Source organism: Gymnodraco acuticeps, unplaced genomic scaffold (assembly GCF_902827175.1).
Source record: "Gymnodraco acuticeps unplaced genomic scaffold, fGymAcu1.1, whole genome shotgun sequence".
NCBI lineage: Eukaryota > Metazoa > Chordata > Actinopteri > Perciformes > Bathydraconidae > Gymnodraco > Gymnodraco acuticeps.
Window position 1 is genome coordinate 290,991 of NW_022991187.1, and position 25,669 is coordinate 316,659.

General features: G+C 42.3%; 1 protein-coding gene across 1 annotated transcript in view; it reads right to left on the reverse strand.

Moving 5' to 3' along the window:
- Positions 1-25,669, reverse strand: part of wscd2 (WSC domain containing 2) — a 47,849-nt gene that overhangs the window by 12,379 nt on the left and 9,801 nt on the right. The window contains 4 exon segments of the mRNA XM_034238425.1: positions 5,869-5,911; positions 5,914-5,982; positions 10,139-10,384; positions 10,387-10,993. Coding sequence (XP_034094316.1) covers positions 5,869-5,911; positions 5,914-5,982; positions 10,139-10,384; positions 10,387-10,531 — 503 coding nt within the window. The 5' untranslated portion in view covers positions 10,532-10,993.

Genomic DNA, 25,669 nt, shown 5'->3' on the forward strand with positions numbered 1-25,669 from the left:
GATTTTTAGTGAGACCTGTGAAGACACCATTACATTAGTCGAGTCTACTGAAGATAAAAGCATGGACAAGTTTTTCCAAATCCTGCTGTGACATTAGTCTTTTAATCCTAGATATATTCTTTAGGTGATAGTAGGCTGATTTAGTAACAGTTTTAATGTGACTGTTGAAACTCAGGTCAGAGTCCATGACTACACCTAGATTTCTGGCTTTATCTGTTGTTTTGAACATTGCAGACTGAAGCTCAGCGCTAACTTTTAAACGTTCTGCCTTGGCTTCCAAAAACCATTACCTCAGTTTTATCTTTGTTTAATTGGAGAAAGTTCTGACACATCCAGTCATTGAGTTGTTCAATGCACTTACCTCAGTGTTTGAATTGGAGCATAGTCTCCTGGTGAAATTGTTACGTAAATTTGTGTGTCATCTGCATAGCTATGGTAACTTATTTTGTTGTTCTTCATTATCTGAGCCAGTGGTAGCATGTAGAATGTTAAAGAGAAGAGGCCCCAAGATGGAGCCTTGAGGTACCCCACATGTCATATTTGTCAACTCAGATGTGTATTTACCCTATAGAAACAAAGTTGTTTTCTGTCCTTAAGTAGGATTCAAACCAATTTAGAACTGTTTCCGAAAGTCCCACCCAGTTCTCCCGTCGTATGTCGTATGTATGTATGTATGTATGTATATAGAATTTTGTTTATCTGTGTGAGTATTTAATAACGGAATTATCTTTTTTACTTCATCCTGCAACAGGATGACTAACGAGAGGGCTACTCCTGTATAAGCTATGCCCTCTCTTTTTCTAAGAGTTTTTTTTTTCTTGTCTAATTGTGAAACAGTAGAATAAATAATAAAAATAAATAAAAAATAAACATATACATAAATGAAAATGATTGAATACAATTGCAGCAGCAGTTACAATATTGCATGAATTGTTCTATATAGTCAAATACATGCGGCCACCTTTAAACTACACTAATATATGACGGTTAAACAAGTCTTTTTAAAAACCATGGGTAATAATAAGCTGATATAGGAGCTGTGATTCTTCTACAGACCTGGTGAGGCCAATACTATTCACAGGTCTGCACGATTTCTGGAGCCTGGCTGCAAGTATTTGCTCCCAATCAGCCCTAAGAGCATGATTAAGTCTGAGCGCTGATGTTGGTCCATGAGGTCTGACCCTCAGATGACTTTTCTATTCAATCTGCAAACCGCTGGACTATTAACTAAATAAAGCAGGCAGCTACCACAGGGCAAAAATACTTGTAAAAGGGGTGGCACTCCTGAATACAGGCTTTCAAAAGAAAATGTCCCAGTGTTGGGCTCAAATCAGCATATTCATTTGATAGAAAAATGACATGCATACTGACAAAAAGAGAAAAGGACATTCTTGATTGATTCAATGTGCAATATACCAGAGGAAGTGTCACTATCATGTCACCTGGAATAAATAGATTCTTATTGCATTTGTCAGTGTGCAGGCAATATTTCCATGCAAATAACCACCAGAAGGCCACTACACACGGCGGCGTGCGTTGCCGCTTCAACGCTTCTGCCCATTCTATTGGAATGGGGTGACGTCACGATTGGCCGAACTGCATTGTGGGAGCAAAGCGTAGCTTCTCTCGCGGTGCTCGCTGCAAAAGTAGAGCAATGTTCTACTTTTGCCGCCTCGACGGAGGCGTCAGCCAATCAAATCCCGCGTATGCAAATCTGACAGTACAAGCGCTAGCCAATCAAACCGTGTGTATGTTGGGAGAGCCAGACCGCAGTTATTTCCCATATGTCAAAAAATGGAGGAGAAATTATCGTGGCGATAGGGAATCACCCGGTATATGACCAGTCCCTCTTTACATACAGGGATACAAACCGGAGGAGCCAGGCATGGGGGGAGGTGGCAGAGACAGTGGGTGAAACTGGTAGGTTTTCGTCTGTTTGGGGATTTTATATCCAGTGTACTTCGTTTGAATGGACAGCTAGCAAGCATAGACAGTATATTTAGCCAGCATGGATGTGGCATGAATGCTTTGTTTTGTATGTCCGGGGCGGGACATTCATGTGATTGGTTGTTGGTCGCGTTGCTCGCGTTGACTCCCCAAGCTCAAGACACGCCCACCGCCAAGCGGCAACGCACGCCGCCGTGTGTAGGCTCCGTTACGGCCCTAGTGTCTAAATGCTAGGTCAGGGGTGCCCAACCAGTCAACTGGGAATCTGGGGAGATTCCCAGTCGATCACGAGATGTGTCTAAAAATAGAACAACAATATTCTGTTTTATCTTAATATCCTTTAACATAATTTTCCTGTGCCAGAATAATGCACTTGAACGCATCAAAGCTTTGTGATTGGCCGGCGTGACCCCATGTGTCGGGGCGTGGCTGGTGGGCAGGGCAGTGGGCACTATTTCGCTGACATTGTCCGTGTCAACCATGGTGTCAACACTCAACAACAGGAGTGACAGTCCGCACACACACAAGACCGCAATTATGGCAGAAGCAAAAAAGCCCAAAATATATAATTTTCACTCCGAGTGGGAGGATGATTATTTCTGTATCTATTCCAATTCAAAGTCCATCTGTCTCATCTGCAATGCGAGCGTGGCTTTATCGAAGAATGGTAATTTAGGAGCGGCATTTCAAAACAGTGCACAAACGCTACGAGACGGAATTCCCTCCTAACCTCCTAATCCCACCAGGAGCGTCTGCGCTGCGTTGCGCTGCGGCGTTTTTAGCGATCGCGACCACTCTAGTCAATGGTGCTATTCCACCAGACACGCTGCGCCGCGGCTCGAAGCGTCCCAGAAGCTCCTCGCTGCAAGGAATTTCTAAAATATAGGATGAATCCTATTTTTGACGCGGCGCAGGCAGGAAGTGGAATGTTCATCCAACAACTGCGAGGCTGCACACACGACGCTCCGCTTCCGCAACGTTTTGAAACGCGCCTGGTGGGTTAGGACGCAGGAGGAGGTCGCAGCGCGGCGCAGCCGCAGCGCAGACGCTTCCATTGGGATCAGGGGGTAATTCTGCCCTACGCTCCCAAAAGGGGAGGGGCCTGAAAGGACAGCTAAATGCACAGCAGTCCATTTTCACCAGGCCCAACAACAAGAGCAAGGCTGAATACCATAGCATCTTATCGTGTCATGAAGTCTTTCAAAGACGGCGAAGTTGTGAAAGAAGCATTCCTGGCTGCCGACGCGCTTTTTGGGGACAGTAAAAATAACAGTAGCATTTCAACAGGTTTTTGATATAATAAAAACTCAAGTTAGATACCGTTATTAATCAGCTGTAAGTTTTAGTTTGTTTGAACTTATTCATTATAATTATTGTACAAAATGGTATAAGAATGCAAACTTAAATTGATTATAGTCTATTATCAATTCAGGTTAAGAAACTAGTGTTGCTTGCATCCTATTTTAAAGGCATTTCTTTTTATACTCTACTAAAATGCAACAAAAAAAGGGTTTGATTCTATTAATGTTGTCTTTTTTATTGCACTTTGGCAGCAGATTCCTGTGTAGCTTCAGATCTGAGTTGTCTTATTAGTACGCCTAATTTATACTTTTGTAGCAACACTATTTTTATATAATGGCAAAGAAAGGGTTCAGAGTCTTTTCTTTTTTCCCTGTGTCATATGTGGCAGCACTGTTCAATGTTTCTTGAAAACATTACCCACTGTATTGTGACGTGTGAATAAACTCCAACTCTGTATCAACAACACTGTTGTGTAACTTCAGTTAAATACCTGTATGTGTGTAGATTAGAAAGAGGTAAGATAAAGGATCTGCAGTATTTTATGAAGTATTCATTGTACAAAGGTCAGTTTTATACAAGTAGAAGTGTGTATTTACCTGGTAGTAGGCTGTCAGTAACTACACCTCTCTATTTGGACTGGTAGATCTCGGCAGACTGGCAACTTTAAAAGTAGCTCTCGGTTCAAAAAAGGTTGGGCACCCCTGATCTAGGTTAATCCATCCATCTTCTCCCGCTTATCCGTGGTCGGGTCGCGGGGGTAGCAGTTCCAGCAGAGAGCCCCAAACTTTCTTTTCCCTGGCGACATCAACCAGCTCTGACTGGGGGATCCCAAGGCGCTCCCAGGCCAGCGAAGAGATATAATCCCTCCACCTGGTCCTAGGTCTACCCCTTGGTCTCTTCCCAGCTGGACGTGCCTGGAACACCTCCCTAGGGAGGGCGCCCAGGTGGCATCCTAACTAGGTGCCCGAACCACCTCAACTGGCTCCTTTCGACGCGAAGGAGGAGCGGCTCAACTCCGAGTCCCTCCCTGATGACCGACTTCTCACCTTATCCCTAAGGGAGACACCAGCCACCCTGCGGAGAAAACCCATCTCGGCCGCTTGTATCCGCGATCTCGTTCTTTCGGTCATGACCCATCCTTCATGACCATAGGTGAGGGTAGGAACGAAAATGGCCCGGTAGACAGAGAGCTTTGCCTTCTGGCTCAGCTCCCTTTTCGTCACAACGGTGCGGTAAAGCGACTGCAGTACCGCTCCCCGCTGCTCCGATTCTCCGGCCCATCTCACGCTCCATTGTTCCCTCACTCGAGAACAAGACCCCGAGATACTTGAACTCCTTCACTTGGGGTAAGGACTCATTCCCTACTTGGAGTGGACAGTCCATCGGTTTCCTGCTGAGAACCATGGCCTCAGATTTGGAGGTGCTGATCCTCATCCCAGCCCGCTTCACACATCTAGGTTAATGACCAAATCAAAAAGTCCATCCATACTACATTACTACAATTATTACATATTTTAGGGTTTGTGTTTTTATTTAAATCACTTCACTTTTGTCATATTATCAATATTTCTAATTATCTGCCCTTGTTCTTAGATATTATGATTTCTGATTGCATGTCTTCTGCTGTGTACTTACTTCAATTCTGTATTATTATAATTCAGCCCCTAGTTTTGCTGCTATAGGCTTAGACTGTCGGGGGACACCTTACTTCTTCCTTCTCTCTGTCTGTACCTGTGTACTCTCATATTCCGAATAACCCAGCTACCCCCAAATTTCTTTTTGGTGTCTATCTACGCCGGGATCCTGAGTCGAGGCTGATCTTGAGTCCTGAGTCCTGATCTGAGTCCTGGACTTCGAGTCGTGGCTGAACCTATCACTGTGGTCCTGCCTGACTCATCATACTACTTCCCTGATGCTCCCACAGGATTGTTGACATCCTCGTGGATTCATCTTCTTATTACAGACACATGCATTTCCAAACATTTGGTCTACCTATGTTGTAAAATGTATTATCTTTTCAATTTACACACGGCATCTATTGCACGTCTGTCCGTACCTAGGAGAGGGATCCCTCCTCTGTTGCTCTCCCTGAGGTTTCTCCCATTTCCCCCTTTAAACTGTGGGTTTTCTCCGGAAGTTTTTCCTTGTACGATGTGAGGGTCTAAGGACAGAGGGTGTCGTATTGTCATACTGAAATTCTGTACAAACTGTGAAGTCCACTGAGACAAATGTGACATTTGTGATATTGGGCTATATAAATAAACATTGATTGATTGATTGTAAACCTCAGTTCAAAATGCTTTTCTTATTAAGATAATATCAGATAGCTTTGTGTAAAATATAATGAAGATTTTCCTTCATTTCACAAAGGGGCACAGCCCAAACCAAGAATAACAACCCCATACAAGTCTATTCACATGTTGTCCTATAGTCCATGTTATTAAAGCACAGTGCTGTTATTCTTCAGCGTAGTGTTTCAACAAGGATAAAAACTGATGACAAGCACTTTGCTCTATACAGCCTATGGCTCTACTTTATTATATCAGTGTAACAGTAGAAATAAAAAAAGAGAGGATATTTAATGAACGCTTGTTTTCTTGTTGTTTGCTGCTGCCATACCTTTCTGCACAGTTGTCCTGGCAACGGAATACAGTCATTTTTTGTAGTCAAAAAAAGAAACTCCTCTCAGCGCTCGCTTCTGTGTGTCATCGATGTGGCAGCCAATGTACTTTGCTGAAAAAGAGAACAAGGTCATGTATTTAAAAAACAGACATATTTTCTAAATAAAATACAGAGATATACACATTACACTTCCTTCAGCTGCCGTACAACACAGTCAAAATAACGTGTCAAACAGACGAAAACATTCGGTGTCTTCCTCACATGTTGACACAGTGCAGAAACATCAAGCAGGGAAAGAAGTGTTGAGAAACTATAATACTGCAGCAAGTAAAAGTCCTTCATTCAAAATAGCAATAAAGTAAAAGTATTTGCATCATCAAACAAACAAGTAAATCAAAGTACAAAAGATGGAAGTACTCATTATGCATATTATATTACTAAATAATAGTTCTGTATGCATTATGTGTTATTAATATCATAATGTTGCAGCTGGTAAAGGCATAACTTATTTATATTCCTTAGTACGCTCCTCCTGGGTGATCAAAGATTAATACACCATCATTTAGTTGATGTATATTAAGCAGTGTTTCCGCTAGGATTACTGCTTTGGGGTGGTGCTGGGCCTGAGCGTGGGGGGAGGGGCTTCATTGGGATATATATTCTTTAAATGCCTCTGGAGGCAGAGAGAGGAGCTGTGGATTATTGTTATTGATTAGTGCATCAGTGTTTTCTTAGGGTCAAAAACACTAAACTCACAACTTAAAAATGAAAGCGTTTAGTTTATTTAATAAAAGAGCACATGTTCAATGTGAAATGTGACAGTAGATATAGGTTAGTTGCAATTTGGTGCTATATATATATAAAAATTGTAGTGGAGTAGAAATTAAAGCAGCATAAAAGTAAAAACTCATGCAATTTGCAGGGGTTGTGCACCTCAGAGTTGTACTAGTACCTGAGTAAATGTACTTGTAAAAGAGCACATGTGGAGTCCAAACTGGGGCAGACACACATCCCCTTCTAGTGGCCTGTAAGTGTAACTGTGCTCTCTGTGTGGGGGCTGGGCTCCAGTGAACCTCTGCAGAGCGAGACAGCTTCCTCCCTCTCATTAAAACACACCAGTCACTTTAGCTGGCTCTACTATACCTATAACAAACAAACCTCTCGCCATCTGTGTAGTGCCATTACCCCCCTGAGCCCCGGACATAGCATTACCTTAATAGTTGTGGACTAAAGGCTTACATTTGTGCAGCATGTGGTCTGGAAAATAATCTGCTTTATGATGGAGGGAAACGCTGATTTACATACACAATATTTGATATGGTCTTTATACTATGAGGGAAAAGGATAGACGACACAGATGCACCCTGTTTTATATCTTTCAATATAATAACCACCCTGCATCTGGTTGATCATATTAACAAGAGTCAGCAGTGGTTCAGCTGTATTCCCAGTCCTCTCCTGTTTTCCCTCAGTATATGCTTCTGTGCCACTGCACCACACAGTGGAAATGTGTTTATGTGCCGCAGTCGACATGTTATGCTGCAATATTCCTTCAATTTAAATTCATAGCCAGTGGGAAAGAGTGCATTTGCAGTGAGAGAAGAGGACATAAGAGAAAAAAATTGCAAAGTAATGAGAGGTGCTAGATGTATGAGAGCAAACGAATGCTTTGAAGCTGCTAATTACTCCATCATCACTTTCAGCGGCAGTCCTGTGAGGCTTCAGGAGGGGGGGGGGGGGGACTGAGAGGCCTGCATTTCATCCACCCAAAGCTTGAATATACATTGTAAACATGTTTATTTTCCCCTGCCCTGAATTGGGGAAAAAAAATAGCTCTGCATACACTAGAAAACATTGTTCTTTAATACTCGACACTCTGATGTGCAGCGGGCTACGGCACTGTGCTGTGACTCAGGGGAGTGACATACAATTGAATCACTTATTTGTTTTTTTGCTTACTCTTTAAGCTCAGAGAGGTTGGAGTCTATCCCCGAGTACAGTGAGATGAATAATTATGAAAACACACACACACACACACACACACACACCACACACACACACCACACACACACACACACACCACACACACACCACACACACACACACACACACACACACACCACACACACACACAGCACACACACCACACACACACACCAACACACACACACACACAACACACACACACACACACAACAACACGACACACACAACACACACACACTACACACAACACACACACCACACACACACACACACACAACACACAGGCACACACACACACACACACACACACAGCACACACACACACACACCACACACACACACACACACACCACACACACACACACACACACACGACACACACACACCACACACACACACACACACCACACACACACACACACACACACACACACACACAACACACACACACACACACACACAACACACACACACACACACACACACACACACACACACACACATTTATATTATCCACCTTCACTCTTTAGATCAACCAGAACCCCACATTACCACAATTAGTTATGGTGAAATGAATGGTTTCCTCAGTGTCTATTATATATGCTGTGGATATGAATACATAGAATTACACTGTAACTTAGTAGATTTATGTTTTGGTAATGCTGCCTTTACTTGGTCGCAATTGATGAGCTTTATTTATTTCAGTTGGCGGACTAAAATTGTATCTATGACAGCGTCTACAAATTAGGTATATGTACTGTAATGTACTTGAACTACAATGTTGAAATCTGACTATATCCTTTTTATCTTTTTCATACCTTTTGCAGCCCCTAATTTCAAACTACAAATTTACAATTGTTTTTACTCCACTACATTTACGTGACAGATAGACTTACTACCCGAGTTACTTAGAAGATTGAAGTTGAAAGTGCCAAAACTCATGATTAATATATAAACTGCCCATTAGTATATCAAGTAGCTCAAAAATGTGCTCCAACTCAATTGCAATATTAGAATCAGTGATGATAATCCAACTAACATATTATATATAGTATTTAGTGTGAGTGCTTGAAAGTGTATGTTTATACGTATACTCACTACAAAACAAATGAAGATATTTAATTGTACAGAGTTTTTTAACAAAAGTGAAAGGGTCTATTTTTTAAACTGTTACACAACTATTTTGTATTTCCTCATGGTGAGAGAAGTAGGGGTCCTTGCGCTACTTCTGAGTAGATGTCGGAGAAATACACTGTTTGACTATGTTATTAATATTTTATAGTTCCTCCAACAGAGGAGAGAGTGTTTGACAAGCGTAAGAAAAAGCCGAGAGGGGGAAGAGTAACCCGATAGAGAGCTCATTTGATCATGTTTCATTGGCTAAGGAAAAAAGACAGATAGTCGTGCCAGTCTAAGGTCAGAGCTGGTCGCTCAGGACGGAGAACGTGTTGTGACTCGGTAAGATGTCGCATGGCCAGCAGAGTTTACATGTAAACCATTTCTGTCAGGATTTTGATGTAGCACAGTAACGAAAGGAGAGATAAAAACTGTAAATCCTGTGATCATGAAGTCATTTAGATGTGTGGGATTGTGTTGCAGATGAAGCTCTGCGGGTTCGGCCCTCGAAGGATTCGCTCTGAGACGAGACGGAGGACTTAATCATAATAATCATCTCACTCCACTCTCAAGAGACCTTCTGCAACCACCAATTACAACCAGAAATCCTCAGCCATTAAGAAGTGTGGTTTGTAATTACAAGATTACTTTGGATCAATTTCATATTAACGTGAAGTGTTGGAGGGACAAGTGTGGCCTGTTGCCAGGGAACATGCATTGTACATTAGCCTGTATTCAAATGTTTTTAAATAAGCCTACTTATAGTTTTTTCAATATTCTCATGAGCGACAATGGGTAATTATTATTGTTCTAATTATTTTACATAAACTTCAGGTGTAAACACTGAGCAGGTCATTAATCTTGCAACACTGCAATTATATTTGAGATTGCTGGTGCATGTTGTGATTATTCCCTAATTTAAAATGTATTTTATTATACTGTACCAGTACATTCTATTTACGCTTTGCTGATCTGATTAAGTGAGCACACATGGAACTATCGTACTTGTTTTGATAGGTAACTTACAGTGGAGAAAACAGGGGATACATGTGGACCATATTTTATAACTAGTTTCAAACATGATCGGTGGTTTAATTTGAAAAACTGTCAGGCTGAAAAGAATCCCACTGAAACAGTGTAGTGAAGGAGTGTTTGTGTAACCCACCTCTTCCATCGTCCACATCTTTGGCGCTGCGTGCTTTAAGGGCCCGGTTCCAGTTGTTGGTGTAGTCTCCCCCCCTGCGCACCGTCTCCTGGCCCTCCTGTCCCGGCTTCTTCATCCACGGAGGGCCGTACCTCCGCCCGGACCGGCGAGTCTCCTTAAACACTCGACTCATGATGCCAAGCCCCCGAGTGTCTGACAGTGAAGTCCGGCCTCCCTTCTCTGAAGCTACCAAGGGAGTCTCGGCCTCCTCTGGCCCGGAGAGCGGCTTTCCCCGACGAAGCCAGAGTGCAAGAAGACGAGGCTCCCGGCAGTCAGGTACAGGAGGATGAGGGAAAAGAATCGGACAGGTTTCCTCCGGAAATAGCGCTGTATTTTCAGCAGAGGCTTGGCCATGCTGGCTCCCCCTGCCAGTGATGAAAACTCATAAAGCAGAAGAGTCAACACCAGCTGTCTCTGTTCCCAACACACGGCCCCACTGGGCCCCAAAAAAGTGAAAATTAATCAGGTAAGGTGTCCTTAATCCTGTATGAAGATTATGCCAACAATAGCATGATTATTCTCTCATGTGTGCTTCTGCATTCTCATGAGGAAGAGGAGATGATGTTAGTCTCCCTGTGCTGACAGTCCAGCCTCGACAGCCGGCTCAGGGTCCGCTGCATGAAAGGTGAGTGGCTCAGAGTGAAAGATGATCCTTCAACGCTGCCTCACTCCAGTTATCAGCCTCCAGAGATACCACAGTGGCACTTTCTTCTCCACGCTGTGCAGAAGGAAGAGGGTTTTATTACAGGCTGAGCTGAGATCCTTTCGTCTTTGTGAGGGCGGCTATTCACTGAGAGAGAGGGCGTGACTCACCATCTGCAATAAAGACAGCAACACAACAAAAAGGAAGAATGAGTACACACCTGAGAAAGCTTTAAATCATGGAAAAGGGGAAATTAAATCAGCAGGTGTATAAAGGAGGATTCCTTGCAAGGAAATACATCATCCTCATACCACTGCTGTTACAGGGAGTCACAAGATCAACTGTCTTTATTCTTTCATATTCTGTAAAACTAACTTATTAACGAAAAAGGCAATATGGAATTGCAAAGAAAATAAGGTTCAAAGCAATCAAATATTTGGGAAACGTTTCTGATATTAGTTGCACAAAACAGACGGTAAATCTTCACTACAAAGAACTCAGCGTTTAACATTGTCCTTAAATAATGAGGGTTAAGCTTAAAAGGGGGGAAAACAAAGCTCTTCCCTGTGGCATTTTTCACTGATGTCTACGAACTAAGCAATGCTAATTGTGTGTGAATGTGTGAAAGGAAACCAGGCTCACATGATTTTCAAAGAATGCAAAGTTTAAAGAGCTGCTCATCATAATTCTGTTTTAGATTTTACCCTGATAACCTTTTCTTTTTCAATTGGCTGACTTCCCAAATTCTCAGCAGCACCTCTCAAAGGAGTCTCTGTTCTGGGACGAGCCCGGGAGGCTACAATTGGAAGGTGTAACGCTACACTCCTCAGGGTGAGGGACATTTCGAGAACATTCAAGGGACGCTCGCCCTTGTGGCTCTCTGTCTACCATGGGACAAATCTGCAGAATACTTGTCACCTGAGACTTGAATGGCTCTGCAGACCTCCCATGTCTTTCCACCCCTCTATTAGTCTGGGAAGAGTTTGGGACCCTCAAGGATAAACGGATCACATTCTGCGTGCTCAAAGCCTCAGCATCCGGGCACAAGGACAATCCACATCCTGTCCTCCTTCTCTAAGCTTTGCCATTGTGTCCTGTTCTCAATATCTGCAAGGAGAGATTTCATTACTGATTTATTGATGTCTGCGTTTTAATAATTTCGTATTTTGTTATTTTTAAGATCCCTTTGCCAAGGTGTTGTTAAGTTCCCACATGAAAGACACTTGATGTTCTAACATATACTGTGATGGGTGTTGGGGAAATATTTTCCAAGGCCCATAACTTTGACCCAGTTTATCAGTTCATACTGTCCTCCTGACTTGAGCACACGCACCTGTAACCTTGGCTGCTGTGCTCTCAGTGTTTTGTCTCCCTGTTCCTGCCTGTTGGCGTCAGCTGATGGAGGTGTTATGATTATATCTTGTTATGCACAATGTTGATGATTCTCTCTGAACTAGCTAAATACATGGGTCTGGGGTAGAGTTCTTCAGAATTGACGTGGCAACTCTACCGTGAAGTCAGAACCTCTGACTCTTTGACTTGTTTTGTGAATTCTCCGGCCGAAGCTCCTAAATAAATCCATCAGTGTTTGACATCAAAGCTCCATGTTAGGGTTGAGTGAGGCAAGCAGGACCCAAATGCAGATAAACAGAAAATACCTTTATTTCTAGGCTACAGATACAGAGCTGAACACTCTTCCCCGTGAACACAGTCCAACTACAACAAGGAACTCACAAAGACTAACAGAAAACACAGAACCTAAATGCACACAGGACTAATCAAACAAACCAGAGACAGGTGAGGAGGGAGGAGAAAACACAGGGGCACAGGTGAACACAATCGGGTAATCAGGGAGGGAAAACAGACAGAAAGCAACAGGCAAGACAGGAGGTGAACACTTTACAAAATAAAACAGGAAACCAAAGACAGAAAAAGACAAGACAAAACACAACACAGACAGAACGTGACACTCCAGGGGCCCATTCCAATAGTCCATTTAGTTTAGGAACCTTCCTAACCAAGTGAAATGACCCGGAGTACGTCACTGGCAGCCATGATAAGTGCCGTTCCAATTCTCCAAATGAAAGGAAAGGAGGTTTCAAACTTCCTTTATAACCTCCTTTAGCTTAGGAACCACTGGACCTCCCTTACCGAAAGGAGAGGAGAAAATGCTGCCCCACAATGCATTGCAGCCGCAGCATTTGCGGTCACTCAACAGTCGGCCGTTCACGGACACAAACGATAATGGGAGAAATGATATCATGAAAGTTATGGTGCTTATTAAGCATTTTAAAACGTATGTGGTAAGTTGCCAAAGTGCTTTTTTCTGAACGTTCATCAGTATTATAATCAAAAAGATAAATATGAACGTTAGTTTTTACTGAAATTATCAAATAAAGTCAACATCTCACAGTCTTTACTGAGCTGTGTGGGGTTTGTTCAACTTTTAAAAGATGTTTGAATGGTGATATACACAGTGATAGATGTTAAGGACTAACGTTTATAATAAATACATTTGTATTTATTTTAAGATATTTTAATAGTTCAAACAATCATACGTATTGGGATCATTTGTATTAATGTGGACCGGGGGGAGAGGGTGACGAGCATAAGTTTCACTTTCCTTTTTTATTTCAATTCCAACTTTGGTCCTGAAGAATATGTTTCTCTGTTGTCCACGTTCATAAAGCATAAAGCAACAGCATCAGAGCACGGTGCAGAGTCTCTAGATGAGTCCCTCGTTCTTATTAAACATCCATGTTGTAGTCCGCTGTATAGAAAACTGTAGTTTCCATAGTTTCCCCACAGCAGCAGACGCACATTCATGACGTTCGCTGGCGCATCATAAACACGTCGGATAGTGAAAGTGCATTCGGATTCTCTAAGCACCCGCAGTCTCTTCTCCTAAATCCTTTTGAATTCTCCTATCCACTATCCCTTAACCCCGTGACGTTTCCCTCAGAGGTCAAGGAATAGGAGATAGGGTTAGAATTTAGGAGCTGATTTTTGGATTATCGGAACGCAACCCAGCTCTCCCCGTGTCTCCTTTGAGTCGGTGACTCCTCCTGCATTGCTGCTACACAGAAATTTCCCCCACAATGGGTCAATACCATTGGTCAATACTAACAAACAACAAAGTAATTTAAGCGAGGTTCACAATCAGGATATAAAAGATATTACATTTACAGGTTTCACAGCTTAAAAAACCCCACACAGAAATAAACTGCTATGGTGTCTGAATGCTGTTATAGAGTTAGATAATACATTTCAAAACATGCCTAAATAAATCTGCACCTGTTTAAAAGTAATTGTTCCCTTTTTTGCTGAGATTGAAATGAGAAGTTTGACACCACTTCCATGTCTATGTGCTAAATATGAAGTCAGAGACAGCAGCCGGTTAGCTAGCTCAGCACAAAGGCTGTAAAACAAAGCAAAACACCTAGCCTTAAAAGGGAAAACTTCGGCTACCTTTAGATTTAATTAATACCTGTGACATGTGATATCTTGTGTAATACATACAAAAACATGAATGTAAAAACGACTGGTTGTGGAGTGTTATATCCCTGACTATTTGTTCATACTATGCTCAACTAAAGCTATATATTTAACTGAAGGAAGAAGAAAGCAGATTTCCCAAACTCGTTTTTCACACATTTGTGTTTAAAACATCAATGAACTTGCGTTAATGAACAGCCTCCCCTTCACATGGGTCCACGTACATGCATGTACACAATATAATATATTATTTGATTTATTTTGACAGGTGTAAAATCATGATAAAAAGTGGCTTCGACACTCTCTCCCAGTAACCATTTCAGTCCTGTCTCAGTATTTTGCTCATTGTCGATGGAGAAATGACTCATATTTCAACAATAACTCTGACACAAGTTAGGCTTTGTTTTAAACTCCATATTTAGTTTGCCTTGGAGAGATTGATCTAGATTTGGTTCCCTACAGCGTTGCAAGGTCTAAATAGAAAAACAAAAAGGCAGATTTCAATATGTCTCTTACTCCCACTCTGGAGTGTATTCTTGATGGGATTTAAGTCCTGAAGGCAAAGATACACAGGAGAGCATGTGCTGTGTGTGCACAGGTCAAATATAGCAAGGTCCTTATAGAGAAAATAGAGAAAATGACATAAGGATACATGTGACACCTCCCCGTTCAACATGGCTGCACTCAGGTTTGGTGTTAAATATTCAACCGAAATTGAAATTGCTCCTGTGGCTGTAATATGCAGGTTGAAATGACACTAACTAGAGTGTGAAATGTCAGTCATGTCAGATCTGTTACACTTTAGGCACTGTGGTGCTTAAAGCAACATGCTAACATTAATACACTAAAGCTGATGATGATGGGGTTGTCATTTTTTGGTCACAAAACCAAGTATTGGATTTGTTAAGATAAAAAAAAAAACATTATTACAATTCATCCTGAGGATATCTGAACATAATATATGTACAAACTGTCACTTCATGAGAACCTACATGTGAAGGTCATGGGAAGGTGGTGCAAGAGGACATTTAGGAGATCATGTAGATCATATCAACTGACTGGGGACCATGATGTATATTTTCCAAGGCCCATAACTTTGACCCAGTTTATCAGTTCATACTGTCGTGACTGAGCACACGCACCTGTAACCTTAGCTGCTGTGCTCTCAGTGTTTTGTCTCCCTGTTCCTGCCTGTTGGCGTCAGCTGATAGAGGTGTTATGATTCTATCTTGTTATGCAGCATGTTGATTATTCTCTCTGAACTAGCTAAATACATGGGTCTGGGGTAGTTTTTTGTTCTTGTGGGTCAGTCATCCACACCAATCAGAAGTGCTGTGCTCCACATGTACCAGCCATTGTTAACCAATCAGAAGTGGCCCATGATAGAAGGTGATAGACAGATTGATCCAATCACCTGCCAAGTATTTTTGAAAGTGCCTGCCCTTTCCAAATGGCTTCCAATGGAGCTTTCCTAGATGGTTTGGTGAAACAAACCATCTGAGTCAGGTTAGTAATGCTCCATCACATGTTTTACATCTATGACAGGGTGCATCTTAAACTGAAGCTTGACTTTAAAGCCACCCAACGGAAGTTTCATGTAAGTTTAGTTCTTTCACTCGTAGCTCGGGCTGCGGGGGTGCTAGAGACAGGAGCATGTTGATGCGACCTTCCTAGCCGGAGATATGGCCACATTTTACAATAAACTTCCGTTGGGTCGCTTAAAAACAAATATCGCAAATCGAATCGCAAACGCAATATTTGTCAGAAAAATCGCAATTCGATTTTTTTCCCAAAATCGTGCAGCCCAAGTCTGGGGTAGAGTTCTTCAGAATTGACGTGGCAACTCTACCGTGAAGTCAGAACCTCTGGCTCTTTGACTTGTTTTATGAATTCTCCGGCCGAAGCTCCAAATAAACCCATCAGTGTTTGACATCAAAGCTCCAGCTCTCCCCATGTCTCCTTTGAGTCGGTGACTCCTCCTGCATTGCTACACAGAAGTTTCTCCCACAGTTATTGATATGTTTGTTGATATATGTTCCAAAGTGTTGCACAGAACGACTGACAGATGGACATTGTCATCCCTAGAGTCATGCCGCTTACGTGGCAACGATTCAGTGAATGTGAGTAAGGCCCTCACATTGCAGCTTCACATTCTGCAGTCTGTACTGTTAAGAAACACTAGCGGTCGAACCCTATTCACATTAAGAGCTCAAAACAGGACAAGTGAATATAAATCAGGAGTGACACTCTTGAACAGACAGGCAGACAAGGAGGAAATGCAACAGACAAGACATAAGAGGTGCAGCAAAGGTCTTTCTGTTAAATCATGGCAATTACTCAAGTGGAGCAGACATGAACTCACTGACTGACCATTAATTCACATTCATATTAAATGAGCCAGCAAATATTTAATCAGAGCGGATTTAGGGGGGGAAACGTCAAAGTTAATCTGTGGTGAGCGGGCTGACATCCAGCTTAGTTCGTGCTGCAGGCAAATGGCTCCACAAGTCAGTCCCTAAATATTCTTTGTATCTGTCCTGGGACTCATTGACCAGGGGCCGGGTGGAGCAACACAGAGCTGGGGCTAACTCTGCGACACCTCTCCAGTTCAGAGACAACACATAAGTGTCCGCCAGCCCAGCATGGAGGGGGGAGAACAACAGAGACGATGAAAAGCCTCTAACTGGGTGATTTTTCATTAGTGTTTTGTATTTCAAAGGAAAGACACAAAGTAAAAGAAGTAAAAAGACACTGGATGCAGGTGTCTGTCTCATTGTTATATCCTCAAAGGGTGCTGACTTACTAACACAAGTTGAATAATAACAGGTTTGACATTTATTCATGATAGAAGCAGATGTGATCACTTTCCATTCCCCATGTCCCACAATTGCCAGGAAAGCATTCCTCTCACTCCAACGTGGGCGAGGGGGTTCAAATGTTAGACTTTAAAATCCCCAATTCAAATAACACCATCTGATTTGTATTACTTGTGATATTCTCCTGTGGTTGCCTCCACCCAGGAGGTTATACTTTCATCTCGGATTGTCTTTCTGTTTGTGTGTCTGATTTCCATGTAACTTGGGGTGAGGTGTAGCATGGGCCAAGGAACAACATGTTACATTTTGGAGCAGGTCCGAATAAAAGGGTGGACACATAAATAAATGTTCCCTTGCGAGCATTTGTGCTACATGTGGTGAGGCAAACATTTGAAAAATGAGTTCCGGACTGGGAAAATTCATGTGAACAGCCCCTGAAGACAGAACAACTCAGAAACAGATATCAACGTGTTATTAAGAAAGCACATACCCATGTTATTACCACGTCAAAGCTAATTAACTAATAAACAAAACATATATTGCACCAAACACATGTGTAACAGTGGGCTTTTAGAGGGAGGAAACCCACATTATTATGACAGAAACAGTGGCAGGAAGAAGAGGTTATCAGCTTTAGTGGGAAAAGGAAACCACTTGAGGCTCCTCTCATTGTCCCTGTTTTCAACTCCCTGTTTCTATATTAGCAACCACACTCAACGCTAAGTCCCATCCTGTAAGACTACTGTACTTGTTACATGTCGGATGTGCTTAGTTGTTCAGCAGCCGAAGGGTTAACAGTGTTGGCTGCAGCAGCCCTGACACCCCCACCACCCCCCACTCCCCACCTCGGGGCCGGTCTTTCCGCTCTCCTGGTGTGTTTGGCCTGCCAGTGCGCATTAGCTGTGTTTGTCAAATCAAATCAAACTAAAGATCACATTCCTCCCTGGGAGATAACACTGGCCATGCTTGTGTTCATGTTTAGACCAATAGTTTAAAGCCATGCTACTTAGGCAGCCTGTTGCCTCATTACAGACATAAGAGAAAACTCAAGACCACCCTAATGATGGTGATTTCCTAACGATGATTTATTAGATTAAAAGGTCTTAAATGCATGTGAAAAATACAAAATAATTGTGTTTTCGTACACAGTGGTGCAGGTGAAACAATAAGACGTGTTTGAAGATCTTTGCAGTCTAGAAAAGACTGCTGCGGTTCACATCTGAGATTTAGATTCCACACTTTGCAGAAGAGATTCAGGCACTCGCTCAGCGCAGATGGCAACTCTTAAGGAGAGCATGACCCCTGAAAACTGGAGTGTGAACATGACTGCTTTCCATAACAACAGGATCACACAGCCAAAGCAGCTTTTTGTTGGCTTTGTATGCTAATTCTTCCACGATATGAGCTACAGTTTTAGCTTCCCATTTTCAAGTCAGCCATTATAATTAAACTTGTGTCTGATCTCAGTGTGTGACTGCATTAGTGATTGGCGTAATGCCCAACACACTTAATGACTGTTGGCCACTCAAAAGGAAGCTCATCAGCAAAGATGTTTGGGAGAGTCGCTGCATTGTGACACATTTTATGAAGCTAGAAAAGCAGTTTGAGGCTTCTCTCTATGTTTTTTGCTACAGATTTTCTACAAAAAGACAAATATGAACAATTTTTACTGCGGACAACTGCTTCAGTGTTGACTTTCTCTGTCCAAAAATAGTGCCGTTATTCATCAGAAGGTTATCTGTTTATAAAACCTCTGTCTGCAGTCTTGAACATGTGGGACAAACAGGGGATTAAAGAGGACAAACCTGTACTTTATTGAGTGTAGAAAGTCAGCAGATCAGTGAGACATCCCGTGTCCTCTAATTCATTAATGAGGGGTTGATGAGAGGTTAAATACACAAGATGTTAATGAAAACATTTAACTTTTCATGAGTTGTATGACCTTTGTGGTCTTATAATATTATGTTTGATACCTTACAACCAGTGCTTGAATTGGAATGAAAAAGGTGCCAGTACTCTAAAATCAGAAACTTTTTCAAGTCAATTTTATATATACAGCCCACAAACAAGAATTTGGCTACTATAATGCTGGTGGGTTTGTCTCTTTACTACTGTATATTTTAGAAAGGTTCACTGTACTTAACATTTTTTATGATAGGCAGCGGATATGGCTAAAGCTCAGTAAGGTCAATATTAACTGGAAATATAGCAATCAAAGTCTAGATCTTCTGCTGAAGACACATGAAGCAGAGACCTTTCAGGTGAGAGCCCCTCTGGTGGTGTTCAACATTAATGACAAGGAAACAAAGCTCTGGTCAGAAGCATTTTTTATAAAAAGCTTTAACAAAATTAAGTATTTCTGTACATTTTGAATGCAATCTAACTTTCCAACTCAGAAAACGAAAAACGAAAAAAGTGCCAAAAGTCTTCTCACATGGCTGAGCTGCTTTGCAATATACTTCACCACTGAAGAATACAAATATGTATAAAGTAAACTATGATGCAATCTAACTTTCCAACTCAGAAAAATGATAAAGAGCATGTACAAAGAACATGTAAAAACAAATGCAAAATTTGCACAATCTAAAATGAGAAACTGTAACTGCAAGTAACAAAGTCTGAGCCATGGTAAAGAGTTACATTGAACACCAAGCTGATCAGATAACTCCCTGGTTGGTCTGAAGTCCTTCTATCTCCAGGATCTGTACAAATCTGCACATTATGCCAAAAGTCTTCTCACTGGGTGAGCTGCTTTGCAATATACTTCACATTGTTAGAAAAGGCTCCAGAAGGCCTTGGGGACATCAGTATCAGGGGCTGGAGCTGGACAGGCTCTTTCATCAGCACTTCTCCTTCCCTTTGCCAGCCAGGACCTCACATACTGTTCCGGATTGAACTGTCCTAGTGATGGTCCATTACATTTAATGAAAACCAGGCTGGACAGTCGGCTGACAGAGAGAGCATTCCTTTTTGCAGTAAGGATATCGTTCATGCAGCTGAATGCCCGCTCACACTCACTAGTGGAGACAGCGATGGTTCGGACTGCTTTCAGTAGAGGCTCCATGGCAGCAGGTGTACGGGATGCCCTGGTTTCCTTGTATTCGCGAAAGCCCTGAACAGTCTCTTCTGTCCACTTTCAGCACTTCGCACAAACATAGCACCTCTACGTCCCCATACTGTACGTCTAACTCCTCTTCAGGCCAACTTCCAGGATGGATAACTTTCATGTCCTGGATTAGCTGATTGTCCCGGGCCTCCCGGCCATGTAATGGGATTTCTCTTGTGCTGACATGAGAGGAGGTTGTGGAAGTCATTCTGTGTCTCAGATTCTCTACCATACTGCGGAAAAACTGACCTGCATGAATCTGTACAAGCCTGCCATTCTCACGCAGGGCAACACCCTTGAAGGACTTCTCAGCTAGAGCTGTATGAACTGTAGTCATGTGTGGGCCAGGCATGGTGACCATGGATTCAAAAACTCGTATTTCTCGAGTTAAGAGCCTATCTGCTGTAGGCAGTGTCATCTCTCTTTTTTGGAGTTGCCGAGAGAGGTCGCTGAGCTCTGTGAGCGCATCGTACATCAGTCCCAGATTGCTGACAAACGTTGCAGATGTGAGCACATCATCCAGGCCCTTGTACTTTGCTCTGTCTCTGGAATCCCTGCTCGTGTCGTTTGCAGCATTTGTGAAGTGATCATGAAGCACTCGGTAGTTTTCCCAGACTGCTATGACGCTCCTTTCACTTGAAGCCACCCAGCGGATGGACAAAACACGCCCTATCACCAGGAGACGCTGTCCGACTGCTTGCGCATACTGCGCTAACTGCCTCTGATTTTTGGGGGAGGCATGGAACAAGGAATAGAGTTTGTCAAAAAAGATCTGGAAATGATTGAGCCCTGAGACCTCCTTGACCACATCCCCAACTGCCAGCTCTAGACGATGATTGGAGCAGTGCCACACAAACAGGCTTGGGAATTTACTACACAACTGGGTAGCAACGCCTGTTCTCTTCCCTAGCATGACTGAAGCCCCATCACATGCAAAAGAAACGAAACACTGACCTAAAAAGTCCTCGTTAAAATCTCTTCCAAGACACTCCATTAACGCCTTTGTGATGTCATCAGCCGTTGTTCCATCCAACTCGATCAGCTCCCAAAAAAACGTTTCGGGCTCAGCATCAGCTAATGCTGAGCGTAGACACACAACAAGCACCGTTTTACCACTAATAGTGGTAGATTCATCGACCAAAACACAGAGTTTTCTTTGGTTTTCTGTAATGTCTTTTGCCATTTTTTTCTTCAGCTCATGAGCTATGTGGTCGATGATTTCGCCACAGGTTTTATTGGAGTGCAAAACCCTGCCCACGTTCAGCCCATTCAGTTTCTGTACATTCAAATCAATTGGCATGTCTGTGAATGGCCGGCTATGTTTGCCAATTATATATGCCGTTCGAAAAACTCTGATAGTGGTGTCTAATTCAGATGTATGCATAGACTGCACTTGATGTTGAATAGTTTCACGTGAAGCAGATGTAAGGATGTCAGCAGCTTTTACATGGGCTTGTGATTCTTTATGTTCTTTGATTTTTTTTCTCAGGCTAGCTTGTTGTTTGCCCTTGTCAACACCGAAATGAGACACTGCACACTCACCCCATTCAGTTGACAGTTTCAGTCCTTGTCCAGTGTGTATTCCCAAAGATTTGACATCTCTGCATATCCGACATCCTAGCTTCTTATCTTTAAGAAGGAGCCATGCATTGGTCTTGCAAAAATATTGCACCTGGTCCGTTGTCCAGCAGTCAGGTGCATCGCTTGCCCGGTGTTGGTGGTGGCAGTTGAGCCAGCAGCAGCTAACGTTAGAGGCTCTGGAGGAGGCGGCGGAGCTAGTGCTAATGCTAATGCACTAGAACTTGGAGCAAGAGGATCAACCAAAGAAAGCTCCCCATCAGACACAATTTCCAACACAGGCACAGCATTCTCTGTATTTGAAGTTTCTTCCGGCGACAACCGCTGTCTTTTTGCACTTTTATTAATCAACGCTAACATTTTAGAAATGCTAATTTGTGACGTGACTTGCTTTCCTTCTCTCGGGGGCGTGCCTGCTCTGTTCTATCACTCTACATAGCCACCCACTGGGTGGGAGTTGCACTGCATAAACACAACACACGTGCATCTAGGTATGTAAATTGTAAAGCATTAAAACATGGTTTTACTAACAGTTTTCAGTATGTTGTTACTTCGGCATTATTATTATTATTATTTTGAAACGTGTATTACTATTAAATCACGGTCAAATAGGTTAATTTTGACATAGTCGTTTCCACCACAGTATTTACATGGAGAAGATAAGCCCCGCCCCCCTCTCCAGCACGTTCTGTTTGAATGACAGGAGTAAACAGCTGACAGCCGCTGTGAAACTCCAGCGGTTAGAGCGATGAGAATGTCCGTTCGGCACCTCATGACGCATCTACTGAGTACCGGGCGGCTGTATATATATATATGGATGTATAATAAGAACGGCGGGAGAGTGTTGAGTACTGGCACGGTGCATGAGTACCGGAGTACCGCCAGCATGCCGGTACTGAGCAACAAGTGCCGGTACTCCATGGGTCAGAACCAGAAGTGCCGGTACTGCGTACCGGTGAGTACCGGCCCAATTCCAGCACTGCTTACAACATTAGCAAGTGGCAGCTGTACTGTGAAGCTCTATTTCACCTGCCTGAGTATTATTACATTACATGACATGTCACTTGTTAGACGCTTTTATCCAAAGCGACTTACATACTCAATACTGTGGGCAATCCTTACAGGAGCAATTTGGGGTGAAGTGTCTTGCCCAGGGACACAACGACATGCTGACTGCAGTGGGGTTTGAACCTGTGACCCCCTGATCTCAACACCAATGCACAACCCACTGCACCACACGCGAGTATAAATCCTGCAGCTCTGGTTGGAAAAAAACAGAGTGGAAAAATAGCCGAACAGCTTACTGTAAAAACTAAAAGAACAACTCTTTTTTTTCCACAATGCTCAGACAGTAGAAGCGTGAAATGTAAAATCAGGGGTTTTAAAGTCCCAAAGCAGCAAATGTTTTCAGCACTTTATACATATTTTTGTCGTTTTTTAATATATTGGTTTTAGACAGGGTCAACACACACGGACATAAATCGAGATTCAACCCTTTGGTTGTGTGGTCGACTGAGTCTGGTTCTCTTGATTAGTTTTTTGGAAAATGTGAAACAGGCCCCCACTAAAGAGATCATTTGCTGCCATGAGATCATATTTCCCTGTTGGTTACAGCCTCCTAAAGCTTTCAGATAATTAGAAATACGAGTACATTTGGAAATAAAGAGGTTGAACAGACCAATCACAGTTGAGGCTTTTAAGTATACCCTGTGAAGCTTAAAAATTAAGCCCAGAACGGCAGGAAAAAGGCTCGTTGTAATCCTGATAATACTCAATGGTCCATTAAGCTCAGCAGTGACCTTTTATTCTGAAAGAGAAAAGGTAAATTAAAGGGTCCGAAAAATAATGTAATCCTCTTCTCTGACTGATGCACAGAAGCGTTAAGTTGCAGCATTGTAATCAAGTGACTGATAATGAGAATTTCTACCCGTGATAAGCAACTGACACAACCACAAAGACATGGGGTTGAAGGAATAAAAGCTCTATTGTGATTGAAGGCATAAAGCAGCCGAGTTCAATTAGGCATGAGCAGAAAGACAAAAACAAAACAAAGTAATCTCTACAAATCTGGATTAGCAGTAATTATTCTATTTGTAGACTTGTTCGGTCATGCAAAGCCTGTTTGTGAAATAAATAAATAAAAGGAGAGAGAAAACCTTCCATTTGTGGGGGAGACGTGTTAAAATAAATAGTTTGATGGCAACAGGAAAGACAGTCCTGACTCCTGTCACTAATGATGTGTCACAGCTCCAAACAGAGACAACTATCCCAGATGCCTGCGGTGTGAGTTTCAGACCCACCCTCAATATCTGCCAGTTAGCCACATGGATGGACGTTTGAGAAACAATCACTTGAATCGGCCCTCTGTAACGGCTTCATAAAAGAAGTAATTATTCTACATCGGGAAGATGCTGTCAATGGGAGATCAAATGATGTCTTCCTCTAACAAAACTCTTCATTCAGAGCCTTACATATCTGCAATTCACTTCAGGATAAGAGCGTTTCCCCCCCTTTCCTCTCCCACCTCCACCCAGCACAGAAGATCTCTCTGCTTTTTTAATTAAAAGTGAATTCTCCTGGCTCAGTTCGGCTACGAATCTCAGAAGTCTCTGCTTTGGAAAGACTTAAGAGGGGATTGCAGTGGGTTTCAGCCAATGTTCAGTTGGTGAGAAGGAGAAAGTGATGGGGGGGAGGGAAATACAAAAATGCCTTTAAACGTTACTTGAGGCCATCTTCAGTAGCATATCATTAAGTTAAAGTATGAAAAGCAGCACACAGGCAATGCATGCTCAGAAATACAGTTATTTATTAAGTGAGAACAAGGCCTTTTCTTTGTCCATGCCGAACAGCCAGAAAGCCTTCATTTACTAAGGAGATGTGCCTTCAGCATCACCGAAGAGTGGGTGTTTGGCTCAGTTATTTTTGGAACCACTTGCTATCTAATATTTTAATATAAATGTGACTCAGTATTTATTATTTTTGAGCTTGGACCACTGTCCTGTTAAACAAGAGGCCAGAAAAACCTAACTGCAATCTGTTATATTGATGGTAAGTAAATGTTTGAGTTTTTTGCACGTGATATGATGAACTTTGGAGAGAGACGAGCAAGCTGCTTCTCCATACGTCTAGTCTTTATGCTAAGCTAAGCTAAACTGACTCTTCACATACAGTTACAATCCTTTAAATCAAAATCGGCCAACATGATGGCAAACAGTTTCTTATTCAACTATCCAGCAATTAAAGAACAGTCCAATATTCCATGTGTTGAAGCTTTGTTTTGTTCTCGACTCCTACAATAAATATCTATCATAGTTGATAAATGCTCCATTACTGTATGTTCACCACCTTTAGTCTCCAATTCATTATCGTCATAACTACCAGCAACCCATTTCACATTATCATTTGATCCATTGTTGATATAAAACACTGATTAAAGAGATTTCAATCCTGCTGATTTGACATTAGTTTTCGGACGATAGCAAAATGAACACAGCAGTATCTTTCGTTTCCTTTTTTCAGAGAAAGAAGTTGACACAACTATCTTTCGGTATCACTCGTCTTCTTCTGCTCTGCTGGACAGAGTGAGAAAATAAACCAGGCGAGTGCTCGGGGGGGCAGTGAGAAGGGAGACAGACCCTCCTCACATTCAAGCTCCTGCATGAACGAGCACCCACTCTGCTGAAGTGTCCTTAAAGGTGGGGTATGTAATTTATTTCAGTTTTTTAGTTTTTAACACTTTTTGTTATATTCCATGGAATGCTCTTAACATCCCGATAGCAATGAATATATTAAATGCTTTGACAATAAATACTTTAAAAAAATGTCATCTGTGGAAGCCGTAGCGCTGTAAAAAG